Source organism: Mytilus trossulus, chromosome 6 (assembly GCF_036588685.1).
Source record: "Mytilus trossulus isolate FHL-02 chromosome 6, PNRI_Mtr1.1.1.hap1, whole genome shotgun sequence".
Classification (NCBI taxonomy): domain Eukaryota; kingdom Metazoa; phylum Mollusca; class Bivalvia; order Mytilida; family Mytilidae; genus Mytilus; species Mytilus trossulus.
Window position 1 is genome coordinate 39,844,982 of NC_086378.1, and position 25,926 is coordinate 39,870,907.

The 25,926-nt window shown below is 32.6% G+C and overlaps 1 protein-coding gene and 1 long non-coding RNA gene across 3 annotated transcripts in view; one reads left to right on the forward strand and one right to left on the reverse strand.

Annotated features, from left to right (window-relative positions):
- LOC134721341 (uncharacterized) overlaps positions 1-25,926 on the forward strand; it is a 142,893-nt gene that overhangs the window by 106,903 nt on the left and 10,064 nt on the right. The window lies entirely within an intron of this gene.
- The window catches only part of LOC134721340 (paramyosin-like), a 48,240-nt gene continuing 36,877 nt past the window's right edge, over positions 14,564-25,926 (reverse strand). For both annotated transcript variants that reach the window (XM_063584282.1, XM_063584281.1), the window contains exons 4-5: positions 18,969-19,058; positions 14,564-16,806 (exon numbers count right to left, since the gene is read on the reverse strand). In XM_063584282.1, coding sequence (XP_063440352.1) covers positions 16,120-16,806; positions 18,969-19,058 — 777 coding nt within the window. In that variant the 3' untranslated portion in view covers positions 14,564-16,119. The remainder of the gene's footprint in view (positions 16,807-18,968; positions 19,059-25,926) is intronic.

Here is a 25,926-nt window from a genome sequence, read left to right on the forward strand (position 1 = left end):
AAAACGATCCGATTCACGCTCAAATATGAAAAATTTACCAAATATGCTAAAAAATGTCACTTTTCAGATGTTTTTTGTAAAAAATGAAAGTGGCCGCATCCGTGTTCATCCTCAACCTTTATATATGTTATGTATTATCATAACATACAACTTACATTTAATATTAAGGATGAACACGAATGCGGCCACTCTCGTTTTACAAGAAAAGCGTCTTAAATTGAACTAAAATGCTAGAATTGTGTAGAATTCAGTAATTTAGCATGACTTCGTGGTGCTAGTACCTGATATATGTGCATTGTTATGTAAAAAACAGCGCATATTTATGTAGTAGAAGCATTCTACTGTCCAATAAATAACTAAAAGTTTACATTTTAACAACTTTGTAAAACTATATTTTTTTTGTTTTTTTTCCAAGATAGAAAAAATACTGAAATAATTTGATAAACTGGTTTAGTTTCAAAAATAATTCTGTAATATACTGTACAGTGAAAAAAATATAAGCAATATGAAAGTTTATGGATGTGAATAGGTCAAGGCCACTTCTTCTTTTGTTATGTCATAAATGGAAAAAAATCAGAAGGTTTTCAAATCAACGCCATTTTGTAATGGAAGCTTTTCATATAAGTAGTCAAATTTGTCGTTTAAACATCGTTTATGGCATATGCTTATGATTGGATAACAACGGACATATTCCTGACTTGGTACAGGCATTTTCTTCTGTAGAAAAAAATTGATTTTGTTTCACATAGAATATTTTCTCCGTATGTCCAAGCTTGACTCTTCCAAGGATATCGTGAGGGGCATCACTAGTCAAATAGCTAAGACTTCTACTTTAAAGTTGCAAAAAAGATGCAGCAAGTCAAAAAGCGATTCGGGCTTTTACATTTTTACAACTATACAATTGTTTGTTTTTCTTTATTTTTAAATTTTGAACCAGTTTATGATGAACAAAAGGAGATATGGGGTTATAGGTCCATGATACAGTAACCCCGCTACAAAACTAACCAAAAGTTATTAAGACGACATCATAAGTCTTCAACCATTTATTAAACCAAATCGGTACGCGTGACATGGACAACAGTTGTTTTAAAACTATATGTGAAATTACAATACAAAACACTTTCAAAGTTCGAATTTAAAATATGGAAGACCACTATTTCGATTTGGATTTAAGCCGAAATAACGTTTAAGTTTATCAAATATTATTACGAATCAATAAAAATCTTTGTAATCAGTGTATGTAATGTGCGAATCCAGAAATGCCATATTCACTGTATCCGTGATGAATTTCTTATGTGAAATGATAAATAGTTTTTATAAATTCATGATAAATGTATTTGATGCGGAGTCTTACGATTCTTTTGACATTGAGCCAAAGTAACTTGTAATTATTGTCCATGCAAAATAACCTGTGATTTTTTCTGGGCAAAGTAACTTGTAATTTTTACCAGGGCCAATCAAAGACAATGTTTTTCATCCGAACCTGCTAGGAGGGTTTGTGTCTTCCCCTAGTCCCTAGGAAAATTTGGAAGATTAGACTATACTCATTTTCTTCAATAACACATAGTTATATAAACTAATGTGCCATTTCAAGTAGCTCAACCCCCCGTCGTTTAAAGTATCACTTAATTCTTTCAATCTTTTACTTTTTTGTGTAATGATTTAGTATGGTGTGTCCTAGAATTGAAAATATGTCTAAATTGTACAGCTCACAATATTGGCAGCAGAATACCATCCTAAAATTTAAAATAAACGGAAGCTATCTTGGAATCATGATTTTTTTAAATTTGTTAGTGGTTTGAAACCAGGTCCCACTAAATCAACTTAATTGTATTGTTTAATACCGATCTGGTGAGTCTTACATGTCTGCCATGGACTTGGTTAAGGCGAAGAAGAGCCCGCAAACATGTTTAACTCCGCAATATTTTGTATATACTGTCTCAAGTTAGGTATATGTAATGCCGTGCATATCTTTTGTAACTGTATATCATATTTTGCTATTTATTTTAAACAGAAATTAGGCTTGTGGTTTTCTTATTGGAATTCCTATATATTGAATTTTGTCGCAGCCTTTTAAAACTTAAAACTAAGAGGTATGGTTTTGCTCATTTTTGAATGTTGAAGGCCTCTTGCTAACATCTACGTCATTTGATCTTAGGTGGATAGTTGTATCATTGGCAATCATATTGCATCTACTTATAAAATTGAGAATGGAAATGGGGAATGTATCAAACAGACAACAACCCGACCATAGAAAAAACAACAGCGGAAGGTCACCAACAGGTCTTCAATGTAACAAGAAATTCCCGCACCCGGAGGTGTCCTTCAGCTGGCCCCTAAACAAATATATACTACTTCAGTGATAATGAACGCCATACTAATTTCCAAATTGTACACAAGAAACTAAAATAAAAATAATACAAGACTAACAAAGACCAGAGGCTCCTGACTTGAGACAGGCGCAAAAATGCGGCGGGGTTAAACATGTTTATGAGATCTCAACCCTCCCCCTATACCTCTAGTCAATGTAGAAAAGTAACGCATAACAATACGTACATTTAAAATTCAATTCAAGAGAAGTCCGAGTCTGATGTCCGAAGATGTAACCAAAGAAAATAAACAAAATGACAATTATATATAAATAACAACAGACTACTAGCAGTTAACTGACATGCCAGCTTCAGACTTTAATTGAACTGATTGAAAGATTATGATTTCATCATACGAATATCAGACACAATCCTTCCCGTTAGGGGTTTAGTATCATACCATCATAACATATATGAGAAGAACATAACCCGTGTCATGCCAACAAATGTTTTTTGAATAAATGTGTTTAGTTCCGATGTAAAGACCCTATAAGTGAATCAATATTAACGCCAACATATGCAATCTTTAATAACCTGACAACAGTATCGTAACTATATCCCTTCTTAATAAGTCTATTTAAAGGTTTTGTTAGTTTCTGCGATGAATACTGACATTTTTATGCTTTATAGAGAATATTTACATAAAATATTGGATGTGAAATACCTAAACGTATAAGAAGTCTGCATGTTGAGCTATATTTACGAATGATATCATTATACCGATGATAAAATTTAGTAAATGTTTTGACTAGTTTGTGATATCGAAAACCCTGGTGTTATAATTTTTCAGTAATACATAAATTTCTCTCGTTAAAATCTAAAACATTGTTACAAACACGAGCGAATCGTACAAGTTTTTTTTTTTTAATATTTTTTTTTTTTTTTTTTTAATATCGAATCGTACAAGTTGAGATATATAAACACCGTAAGATGGTGACAAGGGAACGTCACCATCTAAAAATGGATAATTGAAGATAAAAAAAATGAAAATTCATCTCTTTTATCATAAATTTTCGGATTAAGCTTTCCGTTAGTGATATAGATATCAAGATCGAGGAAAGGGCAGTGGTCATTGTTGATATTAGCTTTATTTAAAGTAAGTTCAACAGGATAAATTTCTTTAGTATACATACTGAAGTCGTCATTATTGAGAGCCAAAATGTCATCCAAATATCTAAAAGTATTATTAAATTTGTTTATCAGATGTTGTTTCGATGGGTCTTTGCTGATTTGTGTCATAAATTGTAACTCATAGCAATACAAAAACAGGTCCGCAATAAGTGGTGCACAGTTAGTCCCCATTGGAATTCCGATAACCTGACGATATACGGAATCTCCAAAGCGAACAAAAATGTTATCTGGTAAAAATTCAAGGGCATATATAGTATCAAAGCATGTCCAATTGACATAGTTTTTTTGTTTATTGCTACTAAAAAATGACCTAAAAGAGTTTGAACATATATATTCACACTCTGACTTTTTAAATGCCCATTTCATTAGGTGGGTGAATTTTTTCTTAATGAGAATGTGAGGCAATGTGGTATAAAGGGTAGAAAAATCAAAACTTTGAACAGATTCAAAATCACCAATATAAGCATGCAATTTATCAAGTACTTCCAACGGGTTCTTGACACTCCAAAAATAATTAATTCCACTATTTTCGAAAGCCTTATTTGAACAATTTATTATCAGGTTTTTTTATTGTACCAAGTGCACTGGTAAGAAGAGTAGACAATTTAGTTGTGGAACAATGGCTTGAAGACGAAATAAATCTATATTTGTAAGGTGTTTTGTGGAGCTTCGGAAGCCAATACATAGTTGGGACTTTCATTGTATTTGGTTCTGCTTGTAAAGCGGAAGCTAAAAGTTTATGTTTGTTACAGATGTTGTTTTCTGAAAATGGAGTCAGTTGGAATGTTGGTGAATTGGTAATTTCTTTTTTCAGAACCTCAATGTAAAATTTATGTCAAACAATAATAATATTATTAGCAGCTTTATCGGCCGGGACAAAAACAAATTCCTTGGCTAGTTCTTTTAGTTTATGTTTGATACGAGAAATAGGTTTATTGTGGTTTTTGTTAATAATAAAATGTTCTTTAAAATGTTGAATACGTATATCAACTATATTCATTACTGAATTGAAAAAAGAGTCCAAAGATTTTTTGTAAGCTTTTTCCCGTTTTATCCATTTCAAACAGTAAGTACGGAGTGAGTCGTGGATGATATTACGACACTCATTCCAATTAATAACTGAAGGGGGACGATATTTAGGTCCTTTACTGAGGAATGATTTTAACTCTCGGTCCTGAACGATGTTAAGATCTCCTGTTATAACATGGGAAATGGGTCCATAAATGTATGCGGAATTAATACAATTACATGAAGTAGGTGTATTTTCACTGATATTAACATCTTTACACAATTAGTTATATTTGAACACAAATTTTCGAGTAGATTTCTTGTAAATATAACAAATAAGAGGGAGCTCAGTATTGTCAAAATATCCAGGAATTGGTCTTTAACAGAATGGTCGTTAAATATACCGGCAATATTTACAAAATCAAAACCTTTATTGACATACTTTATTTTAATTAAAATGATTTTTATGATCTTCAGGGAGATCAATTTTTGGAAATAGTTTAGAATAACAATATGCCATAATAATTTGAACTATTTCATACTTAGGACTGTTATATGAAATTGTGTTGCAATCCTCCAAAATTTTATTTAACCTATTAACCGGTAATGAACAGAGCTTTGTTAAAAGATAATGTCTGTCGTTGTTTTTTGAAATAGAAATTAAGTCCGGAATATTGGTATGATTGGTCCGAAATTTTCTTTGATTAAGATTTTTTCTAAGACCGTGAGAACGGTTTTTACGAACAGGTTTAGAAACTATATCCAAAATGTTAACGGAATCGGTTCTTGATTTATTACCAATCCCCATGATATTATCATTAAGACCGAGAGGATAGACTGTCTGTATTTTTTTAATCAAATTTAATTCAATTATTTTCCGTGATCGTACAAACTTTGAATGAGATTCACCAGGCTGCTTATTTACTACTTCTAAAAGTTAAAACTATACCTGACAGGCATTGCTATACACGAGTTTGAACGAATCAAAACGGTATTTACGCCCCAGATGGCATTGTTTCAAAACGCCAAGTGAGATGTTTGATACAAAAGGTTCCGACAATATAGTCATCAACACGAAATAAAGAACGTTTCCTTCCACGACACGAGCAAACTTTCAGATTTTTCAATCCACAATTGATTCCAGAATGCGTCAGATGAGAGGTCAATATAACATTTTTCATTTGGCTGACAGTGCATCATCGTACGCGCGTTGGCGGCTGTTTCATTATACCAAAGGTAAGAGAGGTCCTGATCGCGTTTCGAATTCTTTTAAAAATTCGACCGGGAAGACTTAAATGGATCGATATACCCAACATTGTACATGGGACACATTTCATCATTCAAATTACTTACAAGATTAACTTTGTACCTGCAAAGGTAAATCTTTGTGCTCAAAAGCTGCGTCTGCTTTGCACAAACTCTGTCCTGCGCCGAACTTGTTAGTGTAAAAAAATAGGAAAGTGTGTTGAAATGCTAATACGCGTACTGAATCCGCATATGATGACGAAGAGATTGATTCATATCACTATTTAATGAAGACTAAAGCTATTGTTTGTCGCTTTTTAAAAGACAAGTTATAAGGTTCATGTCTGATTTTAAATTACAACATAAGCAAATTGGCATTACAATGTATTATTTTTCATCACTTCCCTAAAAAATTGACGAGTCTACAATGTTTTACCAGGATTATCCCACTTCGAAATTGTTCATGCACCAAACTGATTTTGTTTTACGCTCAACCAAACGCTTAATCAATGCAAGTCACACTTATGACTTTTTTTAAACCATCCTCTCGCCTCGGTTGACTATGGTTTTTTTTGTGTTATAAATGATCTGTTCAGAATTTGCAAGTACACACACATGTACAGTATGTATTTATCTATAACTTGATAATAATTTTCACAAAATATACAACCTTTTAGATGCAAGATTAAAAACACTGCTTCAGCGCTTGAAAGGAGTAGGTCCGGTAAGGACCGATTTCGGCCTCAAATTTCAGGTTCATCTGACGAAAGATTTTAACTACTTTTTAAACACTTAAGTGTCTATTTCATTTGAATCAGTTAGTTTATGTGAAAGATTTTAACTGATTAAGACATTAAAAACGATCCGATTCACGCTCAAATATGAAAAATTTACTAAATATGCTAAAAAATGTCACTTTTCAGATGTTTTTTGTAAAAAATGAAAGTGGCCGCATCCGTGTTCATCCTCAACCTTTATATATGTTATGTATTATCATAACATACAACTTACATTTAATATTAAGGATGAACACGAATGCGGCCACTCTCGTTTTACACGAAAAGCGTCTTAAATTGAACTAAAATGCTAGAATTGTGTAGAATTCAGTAATTTAGCATGACTTCGTGGTGCTAGTACCTGATATATGTGCATTGTTATGTAAAAAAACAGCGCATATTTATGTAGTAGAAGCATTCTACTGTCCAATAAATAACTAAAAGTTTACATTTTAACGACTTTGTAAAACTATATTTTTTTTGTTTTTTTTCCAAGATAGAAAAAATACTGAAATAATTTGATAAACTGGTTTAGTTTCAAAAATAATTCTGTAATATACTGTACAGTGAAAAAATATAAGCAATATGAAAGTTTATGGATGTGAATAGGTCAAGGCCACTTCTTCTTTTGTTATGTCATAAATGGAAAAAAATCAGAAGGTTTTCAAATCAACGCCATTTTGTAATGGAAGCTTTTCATATAAGTAGTCAAATTTGTCGTTTAAACATCGTTTATGGCATATGCTTATGATTGGATAACAACGGACATATTCCTGACTTGGTACAGGCATTTTCTTCTGTAGAAAAAGATTGATTTTGTTTCACATAGAATATTTTCTCCGTATGTCCAAGCTTGACTCTTCCAAGGATATCGTGAGGGGCATCACTAGTCAAATAGCTAAGACTTCTACTTTAAAGTTGCAAAAAAGATGCAGCAAGTCAAAAAGCGATTCGGGCTTTTACATTTTTACAACTATACAATTGTTTGTTTTTCTTTATTTTTAAATTTTGAACCAGTTTATGATGAACAAAAGGAGATATGGGGTTATAGGTCCATGATACAGTAACCCCGCTACAAAACTAACCAAAAGTTATTAAGACGACATCATAAGTCTTCAACCATTTATTAAACCAAATCGGTACGCGTGACATGGACAACAGTTGTTTTAAAACTATATGTGAAATTACAATACAAAACACTTTCAAAGTTCGAATTTAAAATATGGAAGACCACTATTTCGATTTGGATTTAAGCCGAAATAACGTTTAAGTTTATCAAATATTATTACGAATCAATAAAAATCTTTGTAATCAGTGTATGTAATGTGCGAATCCAGAAATGCCATATTCACTGTATCCGTGATGAATTTCTTATGTGAAATGATAAATAAACAGACGACAAATTCACGATTTTTTAATAAAATAAGAAATAATATACACTATGTACTGTTTTTATAAATTCATGATAAATGTATTTGATGCGGAGTCTTACGATTCTTTTGACATTGAGCCAAAGTAACTTGTAATTATTGTCCATGCAAAATAACCTGTGATTTTTTCTGGGCAAAGTAACTAGTAATTTTTACCAGGGCCAATCAAAGACAATGTTTTTCATCCGAACCTGCTAGGAGGGTTTGTGTCTTCCCCTAGTCCCTAGGAAAATTTGGAAGATTAGACTATACTCATTTTCTTCAATAACACATAGTTATATAAACTAATGTGCCATTTCAAGTAGCTCAACCCCCCGTCGTTTAAAGTATCACTTAATTCTTTCAATCTTTTACTTTTTTGTGTAATGATTTAGTATGGTGTGTCCTAGAATTGAAAATATGTCTAAATTGTACAGCTCACAATATTGGCAGCAGAATACCATCCTAAAATTTAAAATAAACGGAAGCTATCTTGGAATCATGATTTTTTTAAATTTGTTAGTGGTTTGAAACCAGGTCCCACTAAATCAACTTAATTGTATTGTTTAATACCGATCTGGTGAGTCTTACATGTCTGCCATGGACTTGGTTAAGGCGAAGAAGAGCCCGCAAACATGTTTAACTCCGCAATATTTTGTATATACTGTCTCAAGTTAGGTATATGTAATGCCGTGCATATCTTTTGTAACTGTATATCATATTTTGCTATTTATTTTAAACAGAAATTAGGCTTGTGGTTTTCTTATTGGAATTCCTATATATTGAATTTTGTCGCAGCCTTTTAAAACTTAAAACTAAGAGGTATGGTTTTGCTCATTTTTGAATGTTGAAGGCCTCTTGCTAACATCTACGTCATTTGATCTTAGGTGGATAGTTGTATCATTGGCAATCATATTGCATCTACTTATAAAATTGAGAATGGAAATGGGGAATGTATCAAACAGACAACAACCCGACCATAGAAAAAACAACAGCGGAAGGTCACCAACAGGTCTTCAATGTAACAAGAAATTCCCGCACCCGGAGGTGTCCTTCAGCTGGCCCCTAAACAAATATATACTACTTCAGTGATAATGAACGCCATACTAATTTCCAAATTGTACACAAGAAACTAAAATAAAAATAATACAAGACTAACAAAGACCAGAGGCTCCTGACTTGAGACAGGCGCAAAAATGCGGCGGGGTTAAACATGTTTATGAGATCTCAACCCTCCCCCTATACCTCTAGTCAATGTAGAAAAGTAACGCATAACAATACGTACATTTAAAATTCAATTCAAGAGAAGTCCGAGTCTGATGTCCGAAGATGTAACCAAAGAAAATAAACAAAATGACAATTATACATAAATAACAACAGACTACTAGCAGTTAACTGACATGCCAGCTTCAGACTTTAATTGAACTGATTGAAAGATTATGATTTCATCATACGAATATCAGACACAATCCTTCCCGTTAGGGGTTTAGTATCATACCATCATAACATATATGAGAAGAACATAACCCGTGTCATGCCAACAAATGTTTTTTGAATAAATGTGTTTAGTTCCGATGTAAAGACCCTATAAGTGAATCAATATTAACGCCAACATATGCAATCTTTAATAACCTGACAACAGTATCGTAACTATATCCCTTCTTAATAAGTCTATTTAAAGGTTTTGTTAGTTTCTGCGGTGAATACTGACATTTTTATGCTTTATAGAGAATATTTACATAAAATATTGGATGTGAAATACCTAAACGTATAAGAAGTCTGCATGTTGAGCTATATTTACGAATGATATCATTATACCGATGATAAAATTTAGTAAATGTTTTGACTAGTTTGTGATATCGAAAACCCTGGTGTTATAATTTTTCAGTAATACATAAATTTCTCTCGTTAAAATCTAAAACATTGTTACAAACACGAGCGAATCGTACAAGTTGAGATATATAAACACCGTAAGATGGTGACAAGGGAACGTCACCATCTAAAAATGGATAATTGAAGATAAAAAAAATGAAAATTCATCTCTTTTATCATAAATTTTCGGATTAAGCTTTCCGTTAGTGATATAGATATCAAGATCGAGGAAAGGGCAGTGGTCATTGTTGATATTAGCTTTATTTAAAGTAAGTTCAACAGGATAAATTTCTTTAGTATACATACTGAAGTCGTCATTATTGAGAGCCAAAATGTCATCCAAATATCTAAAAGTATTATTAAATTTGTTTATCAGATGTTGTTTCGATGGGTCTTTGCTGATTTGTGTCATAAATTGTAACTCATAGCAATACAAAAACAGGTCCGCAATAAGTGGTGCACAGTTAGTCCCCATTGGAATTCCGATAACCTGACGATATACGGAATCTCCAAAGCGAACAAAAATGTTATCTGGTAAAAATTCAAGGGCATATATAGTATCAAAGCATGTCCAATTGACATAGTTTTTTTGTTTATTGCTACTAAAAAATGACCTAAAAGAGTTTGAACATATATATTCACACTCTGACTTTTTAAATGCCCATTTCATTAGGTGGGTGAATTTTTTCTTAATGAGAATGTGAGGCAATGTGGTATACAGGGTAGAAAAATCAAAACTTTGAACAGATTCAAAATCACCAATATAAGCATGCAATTTATCAAGTACTTCCAACGGGTTCTTGACACTCCAAAAGTAATTAATTCCACTATTTTCGAAAGCCTTATTTGAACAATTTATTATCAGGTTTTTTTATTGTACCAAGTGCACTGGTAAGAAGAGTAGACAATTTAGTTGTGGAACAATGGCTTGAAGACGAAATAAATCTATATTTGTAAGGTGTTTTGTGGAGCTTCGGAAGCCTATACATAGTTGGGACTTTCATTGTATTTGGTTCTGTTTGTAAAGCGGAAGCTAAAAGTTTATGTTTGTTACAGATGTCGTTTTCTGAAAATGGAGTCAGTTGGAATGTTGGTGAATGGGTAATTTCTTTTTTCAGAACCTCAATGTAAAATTTATGTCAAACAATAATAATATTATTAGCAGCTTTATCAGCCGGAAAAAAACAAATTCCTTGGCTAGTTCTTTTAGTTTATGTTTGATACGAGAAATAGGTTTATTGTGGTTTTTGTTAATAATAAAATGTTCTTTAAAATGTTGAATACGTATATCAACTATATTCATTACTGAATTGAAAAAAGAGTCCAAAGATTTTTTGTCAGTTTTTTCCCGTTTTATCCATTTCAAACAGTAAGTACGGAGTGAGTCGTGGATGATATTACGACACTCATTCCAATTAATAACTGAAGGGGGACGATATTTAGGTCCTTTACTGAGGAATGATTTTAACTCTCGGTCCTGAACGATGTTAAGATCTCCTGTTATAACATGGGAAATGGGTCCATAAATGAATGCGGAATTGATACAATTACATGAAGTAGGTGTATTTTCACTGATATTAACATCTTTACACAATTATTTATATTTGAACACATTTTCGAGTAGATTTCTTGTAAATATAACAAATAAGAGGGAGCTCAGTATTGTCAAAATATCCAGGAATGTTCTTTAACAGAATGGTCGTTAAATATACCGGCAATATTTACAAAATCAAAACCTTTATTGACATACTTTATTTTAATAAAATGTTTTTTATGATCTTCAGGAAGATCAATTTTTGGAAATAGTTTAGAATAACAATATGCCATAATAATTTGAACTATTTCATACTTAGGACTGTTATATGAAATTATGTTGCAATCCTCCAAAATTTTATCTAACCTATTAACCGGTAATGAACAGAGCTTTGTTAAAAGATAATGTCTGCCGTTGTTTTTTTTAAATAGAAATTAAATCCGAAATATTGGTATGATTGGTCCGAAATTTTCTTTGATTTACGAACGGTTTTTACGAATAGGTTTAGAAACTATATCCAAAATGTTAACGGAATCGGTTCTTGATATATTACCAATCCCCATGATATTATCATTAAGACTGAGAGGATAGACTGTCTGTATTTTTTTAAATCCAATTTAATTCAATTATTTTCCGTGATCGTACAAACTTTGAATGAGATTCACCAGGCTGCTTATTTACTACTTCTAAAGGTTGAACTGATAAACATTTAAAATGATGATTGTGCTTCTCAAGGTGTTGATAAATGATACCTTTGAATTTATTGGGTCTTTTAAAACGATACAGATGTTCTTGAGTGCGTTTAGATAAATATCGTCCAGTTTCACCTACGTACTTGAATACCACATTCCAGTTTGTTTCATGTAAGTAAATAAATAATACTGTTAGTTTTTCAAGTTATATCAGTTTCAATATTTAAAGAAAATGTGCGACCATTAAAAGTGGTCCTTACCGTATTTTTGGTGGAAAGACGGGGACATGCAAGTCATTTTTTGGCATGACACTTATCGATAGAAGGGTACCCACGATTTTTATTGTTAAAATTGTTAGCGATGGTAGTATTTTTAGATAACCGACTTTGAAGATTGAGACGTGTAGATACCCTTTGAACGAGTTTAGTATTTAATATTTTTCCATTTCTAAGCTTCATATTTTTTGTTTGTTTGTGAGATATATAATAAAGGAGCAAAGACTGGCGTCCAGAATATAAACCAGCATACAATAAATTAAATTATGTAAAAAAGATAAATCTGTTCGGCTAAAAATGTCAAACGCTACTGTATTAATTACCCGCAAAAGATAAGGTATATAAGGTGTCAGACCACCAATTAAAAATCCCTATCTGTTCAACCAAATTTTGCAATTTTCACAGCTCTCTAAATATTTTACCTAAAGTTAAACTTCATAGAAACCAGGTATAGCCTGAATTGTACATGTATCAGCATTCTACATGCCAATTTTCACCATACCTTTAAAGCCTTCTAACAAATTAACTGACCATCAAACAGAAATACTCAAAAAAACAAACCTCGTTTTCTGAAAATCTAAAATTAGTATACTATGGAGCGCATTAATCCTCAATTTTTAATGCAAACGCATAGACAAGTAAATTTGGCTCAAAATGATCTAGATATATGTCTCTATCACCAAAAGTTTCATTTCTGCATATTTGTTGGTTAGTTTAAGTAAACAAGTACATCAAAAGCACTATTTTGTGTCAGAGTAGGGCTACTTTTACATACGTTCTAAATTGGAGGGAGTAATTGGTGGTCTGGCACCATAAGGGTAGCGACTGACGGCTGACTAAATAGAAGAATGGGGCTGAATGTTGAAATACTACTTTTTGATAAATATTCCTAAAGTAATGAACTAGAGAAGTTCTCGCTCGTTATAACATATTACTACATTGTATACATGCAATCTCATGCTCTTTTGTGTTTCAAATGAAACAATTGTTGTTAATTTTGATAGTAGCTCTTCATTAAACACAACAAGAATTACATAACTGAGCCATGTCCAACATGAACTAAACCATGACACGAATGAACCAAACCATCACATAGATATTTCAGTAATTTTGAATTGAGTTCAAAAGTAGGTATTTTTCAGAATAATTGACGGCAGTATTATATCAAGAAGAAATATGTGTTGTAACAGACAGAAAGATAATAACTTTTTTATGCACGTTAAACCAATAAGCAACTTTTAAATTTTGACATACGCAAGCTTTGATCTGTGTTAAACCGTTCACTATATGACAGAAATTGTGATGTGCTAACATATTTACTTTATTCAAAGGTACTTACCAGCTTGAATTATTGATCAGAAGTTTCTTTTACAAAATATCTAATGTTTACATTTTTGCATTGATTGTCTTCAAAACACTTAACACCGTCATGTCAAACTTATCCAAACTATGACAAAATCACTGTACTAAACGCTCCTTGAAATGACGACCTTACTACCCGTGAACACGAACCCATCCAAACACTGGGAGTGGTCTTGTGTCTTACGGAGGGTAAGCAGATCCAGCTCCACATGTGGCACCCGTCTTGTTGCTCATCTTATTAAAAAGCCAGAAAATAGTCTAATTTGGTATGTCATATTAGTGAAAAGGGAACGGGAATGCAGTTGCGACATAAGTAACATATCCGATATCATCTGTGAAAGAGATATTCCATAACGATGAACCACCTCGTGATGGAGTCTATAAAAGTTACGAAGTGATGTATTTTAGTCTAGATGCCGGCAATATAATTAACTATTGAGGTTACCTCCAAGGACTGCATTAGGTCATACAGCCAGATATAAACAGATAGCGAACTTGCGCAAAAGGATTTTTCTAGGTCTGTTTGATGTCATATGATAGGTTACAATTATATGTTAATCATAGTTTTAACATGTATAAGAAAAGAGTTTTTGTGGATTAAATCAGTCAATCAAATGGTTAACCCTTGTTTTACTTTCAATGTTGACATTCATGTCCTTTAATAACTGAACGAACATAATTCATGTTTAACCCATCGCTAGCTAAGAGGGTAAATTGAAGGTCACATGAATATTATGGATTCAATGAGGTCAAATTATTCACTTACAAGTGAATAATTCATCAGCAATGTTTCTTTCTTAACTTATATTGACAAAACTGAAACAAACTTGCTGCTAAAAGCGAATTATTATTTCACTATTTCACTATTTTTAATGATTGAAAACAAAAAGTATAACAATTTTCTTTGTATATCTCGTAGCTAGTGACCCTTTAATGTTCTGCTTTTACAGTAAAATGAACACTTTTATAACAACAGTTAGACTAGCCATCAATTGAAATGCAACATAAAGAGACTTCATACACTGTATGTAAATACATAGAAATTTTATAATACAATGTTAAGATAGAGTAAAATATGGAGTGCGGGCTATCAACAGATGAGAACAAAACACTAATACTGTTGATTCATTTATTTTGGTGGGCACCAATTCGTTGTTTTGGCAAAGTCAGCATACATTCCTTTAGAATTTGTAATTTGTTTAACAATTAAATGGTGGTTCCCCTGTACCCACGAAATCGACGAAAATTGGTATTCAACAAATATTAATGAATCCACAGTAATAAATTGCAAGATAAAAAAATATCTTATGCTTGCAAATAGTAAAATGATTACTGGTAGAATAAGTGTATAAAATATAATGGATGAAAACCATCAAACATGTTAAATAACTAGATGCTCTCAAGAACCTGTATTGCTCACCTGATTCTACCTGGGTTTTTGAAATCAATTTAAAAAAAAAAAGATTCTTAAATTAAACACTTGGTCAGCACTTCATAAGGAACATTCATGCCATGTTTGGTTTCATTCCATTCAGTGGTTCTCTAGAAGAAGTTCAAAATGTAAAATGTTAACGACGCAGACGACGGACGACGGACGCCAAGTAATGAGAAAGAGCTAAAAAGGATCCTGTCCAACTTGTTTCTTTGGAAGCAACATGATGACAAGCATTATATTTCCAGAATAATATCTGCAAATCTTTTAACAGTTTTGGCCTAGGTATAAAATATATGAGATCTAACGTCTAAAAAAAGCTTGATAGGACTCACAGGGCTTTTATGGTCCTAAATGTTAGCCAAAAAAAGTGATAGTTTAAAGTTTGACATGTGGTTTGAATAATTCCCAGCTTTGAAGACTGTAGTTCAACCTTTTTATGTCTTTTTAATGTTTACTTTGATTAGAGGAACCAAAATTAAACACATGAAAGAACTTAAATTGCAATTTTCCATATAATCAATTCAATATTTCCAAGGCACATAACTCTTTTAAAAATAATTTATTGTCACTGATTTTTTAATTTGTCATGGACAATAATGATATAAACATATATTATATTTTTTTTAAATGTGGCAAGAGTTGTACACATAAGAGCGCTTATAAGACAGAGTTGTACACATAAGAGCGCTTATAAGACAATCTTCCATAATATTAAAATTTCCAAGGCGCATAACTCTTTTAGAAACTGTATCACCACTGATCAACCTTGTCAAGTACATTGCTAATATAAACCTATGATATCTTAGATCTTATATAAGATATCCTATATATATTATATGAGATATCTTTCAGTAAGAATAAATAGTAAAATGGCTTGACATACACAAACGTTTTTGCCAAATCTGTTTAAAATAGATTTATAAATGGCTGTGCATGCTTATTTTTGCAATCAGCATGCCAGTGACCTTTGAATTCAAGTATCACTATACCAAATGCAGCTTAATAGAACTTTCATTCCTTTAATGTCTTTAACTGTTGTTTTTTATATGAACCTGAGTTTCGTTTTTTGGTAACACCATTTTCAGATGATTTTAATGCTGGAAGACTGCTACCAGAAACTGATCTTGCAACTTGTTTCAAGTCATCATTTTCAGTTTTTACATGATTAAGCTGTCTTTTTAACTGAACGAAATCCTGAAATGTTTTGTGCTGACTGTCTACAACATATTTTTCACGTAGCTTGTTGTATTCTTCCAACAATTTCTTGTAGTCAGCATACAATCTGTGTTTTGCAACTTCACATACTGAAACTCCCTCTCTAAGCTGTTCAATTTCTGCTTGCAGCTCTTTCATTAGTTTCTCAAAATATCGCTCCCTTTCAGTACCAGCAGATCTTTCTGCTTGCATTTGCGTAATTTTTATTTTCAAATTTTCAATCAATGTTATTTTGTCAGCATCTTCTGGATTTTCGTCCAATTCTCTCTCCATCTTATCCAATCGGAAATCTAATTCAATAATTTTTTGAGTTTTTGCCCTGACTTCATGTGACAGTACACTATTTTTCTTTTTCAATTCCTCTATTTCAGCTAAATATTCAGTATGATCAATAGTAGTTTTTTCTTTTGCTTTAATTGATTTTAGCTCTTCTTCCAGTTCTTTAATTCTTTTTTTTAGACCTTCTATCTCCTTCTTTAGGGCCTAAAATAATCAGTCGATGAAGTAATTTAAAAACAAGAATTTGTCCCAGTACACGGATGTCCATCCGCACTATCATTGTCTATATTGAATGGACCGTAAAATGGGGTGAAATCTCTTATTAAAATTAGAAAGATCATATCATAGGGAACATGTGTATCAAGTTTCAAGTTGATTGGACTTCAATTTCATCAACCAGATACTCCGCAGGGCGCAGCCTTATACGACCGCATTGGTCGAACCCAGAACAGTTGGGGCAAGTATGGACACAACATTCAAGCTTGATACAGCTCTGAAATTGGATTGTGATTAAATAGTTTCTGACATAAAAAAAATGTGGTCTAATAAAATTAAAAATTATATTTACCTATTATGGTCCAATATCCAAAATCTAAATACATGGCCATGGATTGATTCAGCATTTCAAAGAATCCCAAGTATTCAATTTTCAATCAAAATCAAACAAAGTTTAAATTTGAACCCTTTTGACCTCAATGTGGACCAAGTTGATATCAGGGTCCAAAAATCTAAAATCTAAATGCATGGTTAGATTAATAAAATTGAGAATGGAAATTGGTAATGTGTCAAAGAGACAACAACCTGATGCATGTCAAAGAACCTCATACATTAATTTTTTGTTGAAATGAACAAAAAGTTTAATTTTGGACCCCAATTTGGACCAACTTGAAAACTGGGCAACTAATCAATAAAATGCTTCACTGAGCACAGCCTGATATGACAGCAAAGGTTAAACCCTGAACAGTTGGGCCACATTTGGACACAATATTCAAGCTTGATACTGTCTGAATTTGGATTGTTATTAAATTTTGAACCCCGAAAATCTTTTTGAATCCCCCTTGGAGCAATTACCCCCACACTAGATCCCTGTCTTTCCTTTGTAGTATTGAACCTTGTAGTAAAATTTCAGAGAGGTCCATACACTTAAACACAAGTTATTATCTGGAAACTAGATATATGCTTGTTTTTGGCCTCTTTTTGGCCCCTAATTCCTGAATGAATGAGGCAAACCCCCAAACTCAATCCCAGCCTTTCTTTTGTGATATAGAACCTTGTGGTACAATATCAGATAGATCCATACTTTTACATACAAGTTATTGTCCAGAAGCTACAAAAATGCTTGTTGTAGGCCCCTTTTTGGCCCTTAATTCCGTAACTGTTGGCACCATAACCCCCAAAATGAAGCCAAACCTTCTACTTGTGATATTAAACATTGTGGTACAATTTCAGAGCAATTGAAAATACTTTCCACAAGTTATTATCCTGGAAGTAGAAAAAATGCCCTTTTTGGGCCCCTAATTTCTTAACGGTTGGGACCATCATCCCCAAAATCGATCCCAACCTTCCTTTAGTGGTATTGAACCTTCTTATTAATTTCAAAGAGATCTATTCACTTAAAACTAAAGATATTGTCTGGAAACCAATATGTCTTCAGACAATGCAGACGACGACATTATACCATTACACGATCCCAAATTTTTTTTTGTGGTGGTCTAAAATTCTAAATTCATGTTAAGATTCAGCATATCAAAGAAACCCAAGAACTCAATTTTTTTTAAAATCAAATTGAATTAACGACAACGTGATACCAATATACGACCACTATTTTTTAATTTTTGTGTCGTATAAAAACTACCTTTAACCTGAAGCGGGACAGACTATTTAAAGGACGCACAGACCAGATGACATAATGCCCATAAATGGGGCATTAAAATATGTAAATATTCTTCCTTACAGGAATTTGCCATAACAATATGTTTTTTGGGTTGAGATTGAAATTAATTTGTATAATGTAATAGTTCATATGATTATTATTTTGGCGTACAAACAAATTGTGACAGTTGTTCGGTTCTATGAACGAATTTGGATGCATTCTTTGATATATTGATGAGGTTTGACATTAAAATTGCATACCAAATATCATAAACCCTACTTACAGTGGATCACTTTAAACAAACCTAACACACAACTTGAACACATTGTTGATGTCCCTGATAGAAACAGCATACCTTATTGTCCAGTTGTGACAAAAATGCTTTTATTTACAAAAGATATGAATATATGATTTAATAAAAATTGTCAAAACATAAGTTACAAATGGTTATTGTAAAGTGGAATTTGTAACATTCCTGTTCAGAATATCTTACATGAACTTGCTCTTCAGATTCTGCCATACTGTCTATTCTGAATAATAACTCTCTGTTTGTAGTCTCTAGTTTAGAAATCTGAAATTTTAACTGAAAAAAAACAAAACACATTTTTTTCTTCTAGATAACTGGCTATTTAAAAAGGTTTGGTTTGATTTCACTATATTGTTTAATAAATCAAAGGGTTTCATTGCTCTGAGGGATAAAAATAACCATAATTTCCATAGATATATCATTCTTTTCCAAATATAATTCAACTGCACTTTGATTTCCTATTGGATTCAACCTAAATCTAATTATATCCCTGCTTTAAAAAAAAAAGGGGGTGTATACTGTTTTACCTCTGTCTGTCCTTCCGTCAGTCCGTCAGTCCGTCCGTCCGTCCGTCCCATGAATATTTTTCGTCGCATTTTTCATCAGGAACTACAATACAAGGATTTCTGAAATTTGGTTTCAGGGTTTATCTAAGTCAGCTATACCGTGTGATGCGTTTTCAGATTCATCACTCGACAACTTCTGTTTACCGAAAACACTTGCATAATTTTACACTATTAATATTATCCACTTGCGGCGGGGTATTATCTGTGAGCAGTAGCTCGCAGTTTCACTTGTTCAGCTCAGAGATAGAAAAATGTATCTCGGAAGGGTGCATTGCGTCCTGAGTATTGTAACATACTAGCTGAAAAAAACCCACTGCACAGCCTGTGGGTCTACTACAGAACAGGACAAATATTCATATATCATTAATAATTAACATGTTCTCATCCTGGATATGCATTTAATTTGCTGCTTGACGTAAAGCTTCTTTTTCTATTCCACTTTGAATGGGCTTGTCAATCATCAATCTAAATATGCAGTTTCAACTATAACTAAAGGCTCTCAAGAGCCTGTGTTGCTCACCTTGGTTTATGTGCATATTAAACAATGGACACAGATAAATTCACAACAAAATTGTGTTTTGATGATGGTGATGTGTTTGTAGATTTTACTTCTCTGAACATTCTTGTTGCTACAATTATCTCTATCTAAAATGAACTTGGCCCAGTAATTACAGTGGAAAATATTATCTGAACATCGACAAAATTTATGAAAAATGTAAAAAATTGATTATAAAGGGCTATAACTCCTGAAGGGGTAAACTGACCATTTCGGTCGTGTTGACATATTTTTAAATCTTCCTTTGCTGAACATTCTTGCTGGTTACTGTTTATCTCTATCTATAATATTATTCAAGATAATAACCAAAAACAGCAAAATTTCCTTAAAATTATTAATTCAGAGGCAGCAACCCAACAATGGGTTGTTTGATTCATCTGAATTTTCAAGGCAAATAGATCTTAACCTACTAAACAATATAACTCCTGCCAGATTTGCTCTAAATGCTTTGGTTTTTGAGTTATAAGCCAAAAACTGCATTTTACCCTATGTTCTATTTTAAGCCATGGGGGCCATCTTGGTTGGTTGACTGGATCACCGAACACAATTTTTAAACTAGATACCCCAATAATGATTGTGGCTAAGTTTGGTTTAATTTGGCTCAGTAGTTTCAGAGATGAAGATTTTTGTAAAAGATTACAAAATTTACGAAAAATTGGTAAAAAATTACTATTAAGGGCAATAACTCCTTAAGGGGTCAACTGAACATTTTGATCGTTTTGACTTATTTGTAGATCTTACTTTCCTTAACATTACTGCTGTTTCCATTTGATCTCTATCTATAATTATTTTCAAGATAATAAGCGAAAACGGACAAAATTCCTTAAAATTAACAATTCAGGGGCAGCAACCCAACAACGGGTTGTCCGATTCATCTGAAAATTTCAGGGCAAATGAATTTAACCCACGTCAGATTTGCTCTAAATGGTTTGGTTTTTGAGTTATAAGCCAAAAACTGCATTTTACCCCTATGTACTATTTTTAGCTGGGGCGGCCATCTTGGTTGGTTGGCGGGGTCACGCCACACATTTTTTAAACTAGATACCCCAATGATGATTGTGGCCAAGTTTGGTTTAATTTGGCCCAGTAGTTTCAGAGGAGAAGATTTTTGTAAAAGCTAACGCCGGACAACGACGCCGGACAACGACGCCGGACGCAAAGTGATGAGAAAAGCTCACTTGGCCCTTTAGGCCAGGTGAGCTAAAAATGCCATTATCCTGTATTGTGTACGGTGTATATTATAAGTTACATGGTGTGTTAGTGACCTAATACGATATGGAATTTACTGACCCCATATATATTTTATTAGGAATTTACAGACCCTATATATAGGTCACTAGCGCACCGTGTAACGAATTTATTTTACCAACTATCTTCACATGTGTTTTTTTTAATAGTGGCCTATCAAAGTGATTAATTCTTCAATACTTAGTATTAAGAGTCAATTCCAATAGTCTATACAGAAAACAAATGCCCACAATAACAACTTTTTAGTTATCACATGTGTGTTTACAGTTTACTTTGCATTTACCTTATTATTATGATTGAATTTTGGTTGCTTTACGTTCAAGTTGATTTTATTGCCATTCTTGGAGGTATCCACTGAGAGTGATTATGTGGGATCAATCCTATATAATCAATGTCAAGCTTTAATTTGTACAAGGATAAATTAACTGGTCAGTTTTTTTCCTTTCCTTAAATATCATATGGTAAAAATGTTTCAAGACTGATAAGCAGTAAAATAGTCCAACCAAGTCTAATAATCCTTCCAAAAATTTAGAAATTCAATTCAAGATAGGAAGAGTATGTTGACAAATAACTCTACTATAATAAGTATGAATGCAAATCTTGTTTATAAGAAATTTTTAATCATATTTGAATCACTTTATTTCTTGTAGAATTTGTGACATAAGTTTTTAGTATTTCTTTTAATTAAGACAGGCACTGCTAATGCATTTATGAACTTTTTCTTTCTTTGTGTATAGAATTTATGATTTTGCTTTCTTTTCATCTAATTAAGTGGTAAAAATAGAAATTTACCTGCTTAGACCTAATTTTGATGTAGAAATAACTGTCTCTTGAAAAATGAGTACACATTTTAAATCATTTATCTGATACATTTGTACTAAAAAAGAGACTTTAAAAGACTATGATTCTAATTTTAAGATTTAATATAACAAAAAAATGGACAAAAATTCACAGGTTGCTGCTGTCAGTGTTTTAAAAAAAAAGGCTCTCAAGAGCCTGTGTCACTCACCTGTTACTGTATTTACGGATGTCGGTCATCTTGGTTGGTAGGTCATTAGACACTTTTTTTTAAATAGATACCTTAGTAATCATTGTGGCCAAGTTTAGTTAAATTTGGAAGAAGATTTTTGTACAAGTTACAAAAATGACGAAAAGTTGTTCAATATTGACTATAAAGGGCAATAACTCCTTGAGTGGTCCTCTCACAATTTTGATCATGCTGACTTATTTGTAGATCTTACTTTCCTGAACATTATTGCTGTTTACAGTTTATCTCTATCTATAATAGTATTTAAGATAATAACCAAAAACTGCAAAAATTCCTTAAAATTACCAATTTTAGGGCAGCAACCCAACAACAAGTTGTCGGATTCATCTAAAAATTTGTGAGGGCATAGATCTCATTTTGATGGACATTTAAATCTAAAAAGATTTGCAATTATATGTCTTAGTTTCAAAGATATGAATCTGAAACTGCATTTTACCACTATGTTCTAATTTTAGCCATGTCGGCCATATTGTTTGGAAGGAGGGGTCACGGGACACATTTTTTAAACTATATACCACAATGATAATTGTGGCCAAGTTTGGTTATATTTGGCAATGCAGTTTCAGAGAAGAAGATTTTTGTACAAGTTAAAAAAAAAATTACGAAAAGTTGTTTAAAATTGGCAATAACTCCTTAAGGGGTTGACTGACAATTTTGGTCATGTTGACTTATTTGTAGGTCTTACTTTGCTGAACATTATTGCTGTTTACAGTTTATATCTATCTATAATAGTATTCAAGATAATAACCAACTATAGGCTCTAAAGAGCCTGTGTCGCTCACCTTGGTATATGTGATTATTAAACAAAGGAAGCAGATGGATTCATGACAAAATTGTGTTTTGGTGATGGTGATGTGTTTGTAAATCTTACTTACCTAAACAGTCTTGCTGCTTACAATTATCTCTATCTATAATGAACTTGGCCCAGTAGTAACAGTGGAAATGTTAATAAAAATTTATGAAAATTGTTAAAAATTGACTATAAAGGACAATAACTCCTTAGGAGGTCAATTGACCATTTCGGTCATGTTGACTTATTTGTAAATCTTACTTTGCTGAACATTATTGCTGTTTACAGTTTATCTTTATCTATAATTATTTTCAAGATAATAAGCAAAAACGGACAAAATTTCCTTAAAATTACCAATTTCAGGGGCAGCAACCCAACAACGGGTTGTCCGATTCATCTGTAAATTTCAGGGCAGATAGATCTCGACCTGATAAACAATTATACCTCTTGTCAGATTTGCTCTAAATGCTTTGAGTTTTCAGTTATAAGCCAAAAACTGCATTTTACCCCTATGTTCTATTTTTAGCCGTGGCGGCCATCTTGGTTGGTTGACCGGGTCACGCCACACATTTTTTAAACTAGATACCCCAATGATGATTGTGGCCAAGTTTGGTTTAATTTGGCCCAGTGGTTTGAGAGGAGAAGATTTTTGTAAAAGCTAACGACGACAGACGACGACGACGGACTTCGACGACGACGACGAAGGACGACAAGTGATGGGAAAAGCTCACTTGGCCCTTTGGGCAAGGTGAGCTAAAAACTGCAAAATTTCCTTAAAATAACCTATTCAGGAACCCAACAACAGGTTGTCTGATTCGTCTGAAAATTTCAGGGCAGATAGATCTTGACCTGATCAACAATTTCACCCATGTCAGATTTGCTCTAAATGTTATGGTTTCAAAGATATAAGCCAAAATATACATTTTACCCCTGTGTTCTATTTTTAGCCATGGCGACCATCTTGGTTGGATGGTCAGGTCACCGGACACATTTTTTAAACTAGATACCCCAAGGATGATTGTGGCCAAGTTCGGTTAAATTTGGCCCAGTAGTTTCAGAGGATAAGATTTTTGTAAAAGTTTACAGACGACGGACGACGGACGCCAAGTGATGAGAAAAGCTCACTTGACCTTTCAGGTCAGGTGAGCTAAAAAGTGTAAAGTAGATGACCACCTATGATAGCTGCTGTCAGTGTTACAGAGTTGAACCAATACAAAGTTGAAAAGCGAAAATTCAAACAAAATCAAACTATTTTCTACAGATATTTCTTCATCAAGAAGAAATTAAAAAAATCCATAAATGTTAGACAAAGTTATGTCTGACAAAATTGACCATAGACTAATATACAGGTAAATGTTTATTGCCATGAGATGTTTAACTAGAGGCTCTCAAGAGCCTGTTTCGCTCACCTTGGTTTATGTGCATATTAAATAATGGACACAGATAAATTCATGACAAAATTGTGTTTTGGTGATAGTGATGTGTTTGTAGATGTTACTTTACTGAACATTCTTGTTGCTACAATTATCTCTATCTATAATGAACTTGGCCCAGTAATTACAGTGGAAAATATTTTGAAAAATTTACAAAAATTTACAAAAAAATATGAAAATTGTTAATAAGGACTATAAAGGGCAATAACTTCTTAAGGGGTCAATTGACAATTTTGGTCATGTTGACTTATTTGTAGATCTTACTTATGTGGAATGTGATATTACTTTATGTTGTTTTATCATTTCTTAATGATATTTTGTCTTTGCTTAATATGGTTTTGACATTACGTAATGATTTTTTAATATAACTCAATATTGAATAGTCATTACTTAATGATATTTCGATATTACACTATATGGTTTCGTATTGACTTGATATAGTTTTGTCATTACTCAATATGGTTTTGTCATTACTCGATGTGGTTTCACCATTATTTAATATGGTTGTGTCATTAGTCAATGTGGTTTGAGTGTATGTGACTTAACGTAATGTAGTTGTTTCATTACATGATGTGGTTTTGTTATTACGTAATGATGATTTGTCTATTCTTTATATGGTTTTAATATTACGTAATGATGTTTCAAAATTTGACGATTTTACACTACTTGACGTGTTTGTTTCATTATTTGATGTGGTCTTGTCATTCTTTGATGTGGTCCTGTCATTATTTTATGTGGTTATTGTTAACTTCTGTGTTTTCTATCATTTTGTTTATATTATTTTTAGGTACATGTTACTTGGTGGGTTTAGTTTATAGTTATACAATAGAATTATATTGAAGCCATAAATAGCCAAACAACCGTGGTAGCAGAGCTTATAAAGATGGCAACAGCCCCTAGTTACAAGAACCCACCAGGTTTGACCAAAGATAAAAGTTATCAACAATGGAAAAATGAAGTTAAAATGTGGCAACTCGTGACAGATCTTGACAAGTAGAAGAGAGGTTCGGCTTTAGCTTTGTCGCTACAAGGAAAACCAAGGGAAGTATCCCTAGAAGAAGATCCCAGTGATTTAAATGTTAATGAAGGAGTAGATAAGCTGATAACTGAGTTGAACAAGTTTTTTGAGAAGGATAAAATAGATCAGGCTTATGCTGCATATACTGTATTTGATAAGTTCCACAGAGTATAGATGATGTAAGCATGTCTGATTATATCATTGAGTTTGAGCAGATATACAATAAATGTAAGAAATGTGAAATGGTACTCTCAGATGCAATTCTAGCTTTTAAACTTCTTGACAATGCTGGGTTAAGTCAAAGTAATCATCAGCTGGCATTAACTGCATGTTCTGACCTTAAATTCGACACAATGAAATCTGCTTTGAATAGGATATTTGCATCAAAATCTCAAAATTTTCCTGGAGAACAAGACTCTGTTGTAACTGTTTAAGAAGAATCAGCTTTTAAATGGTTCTACGAATTTGTAGAATCCCTTTATCCA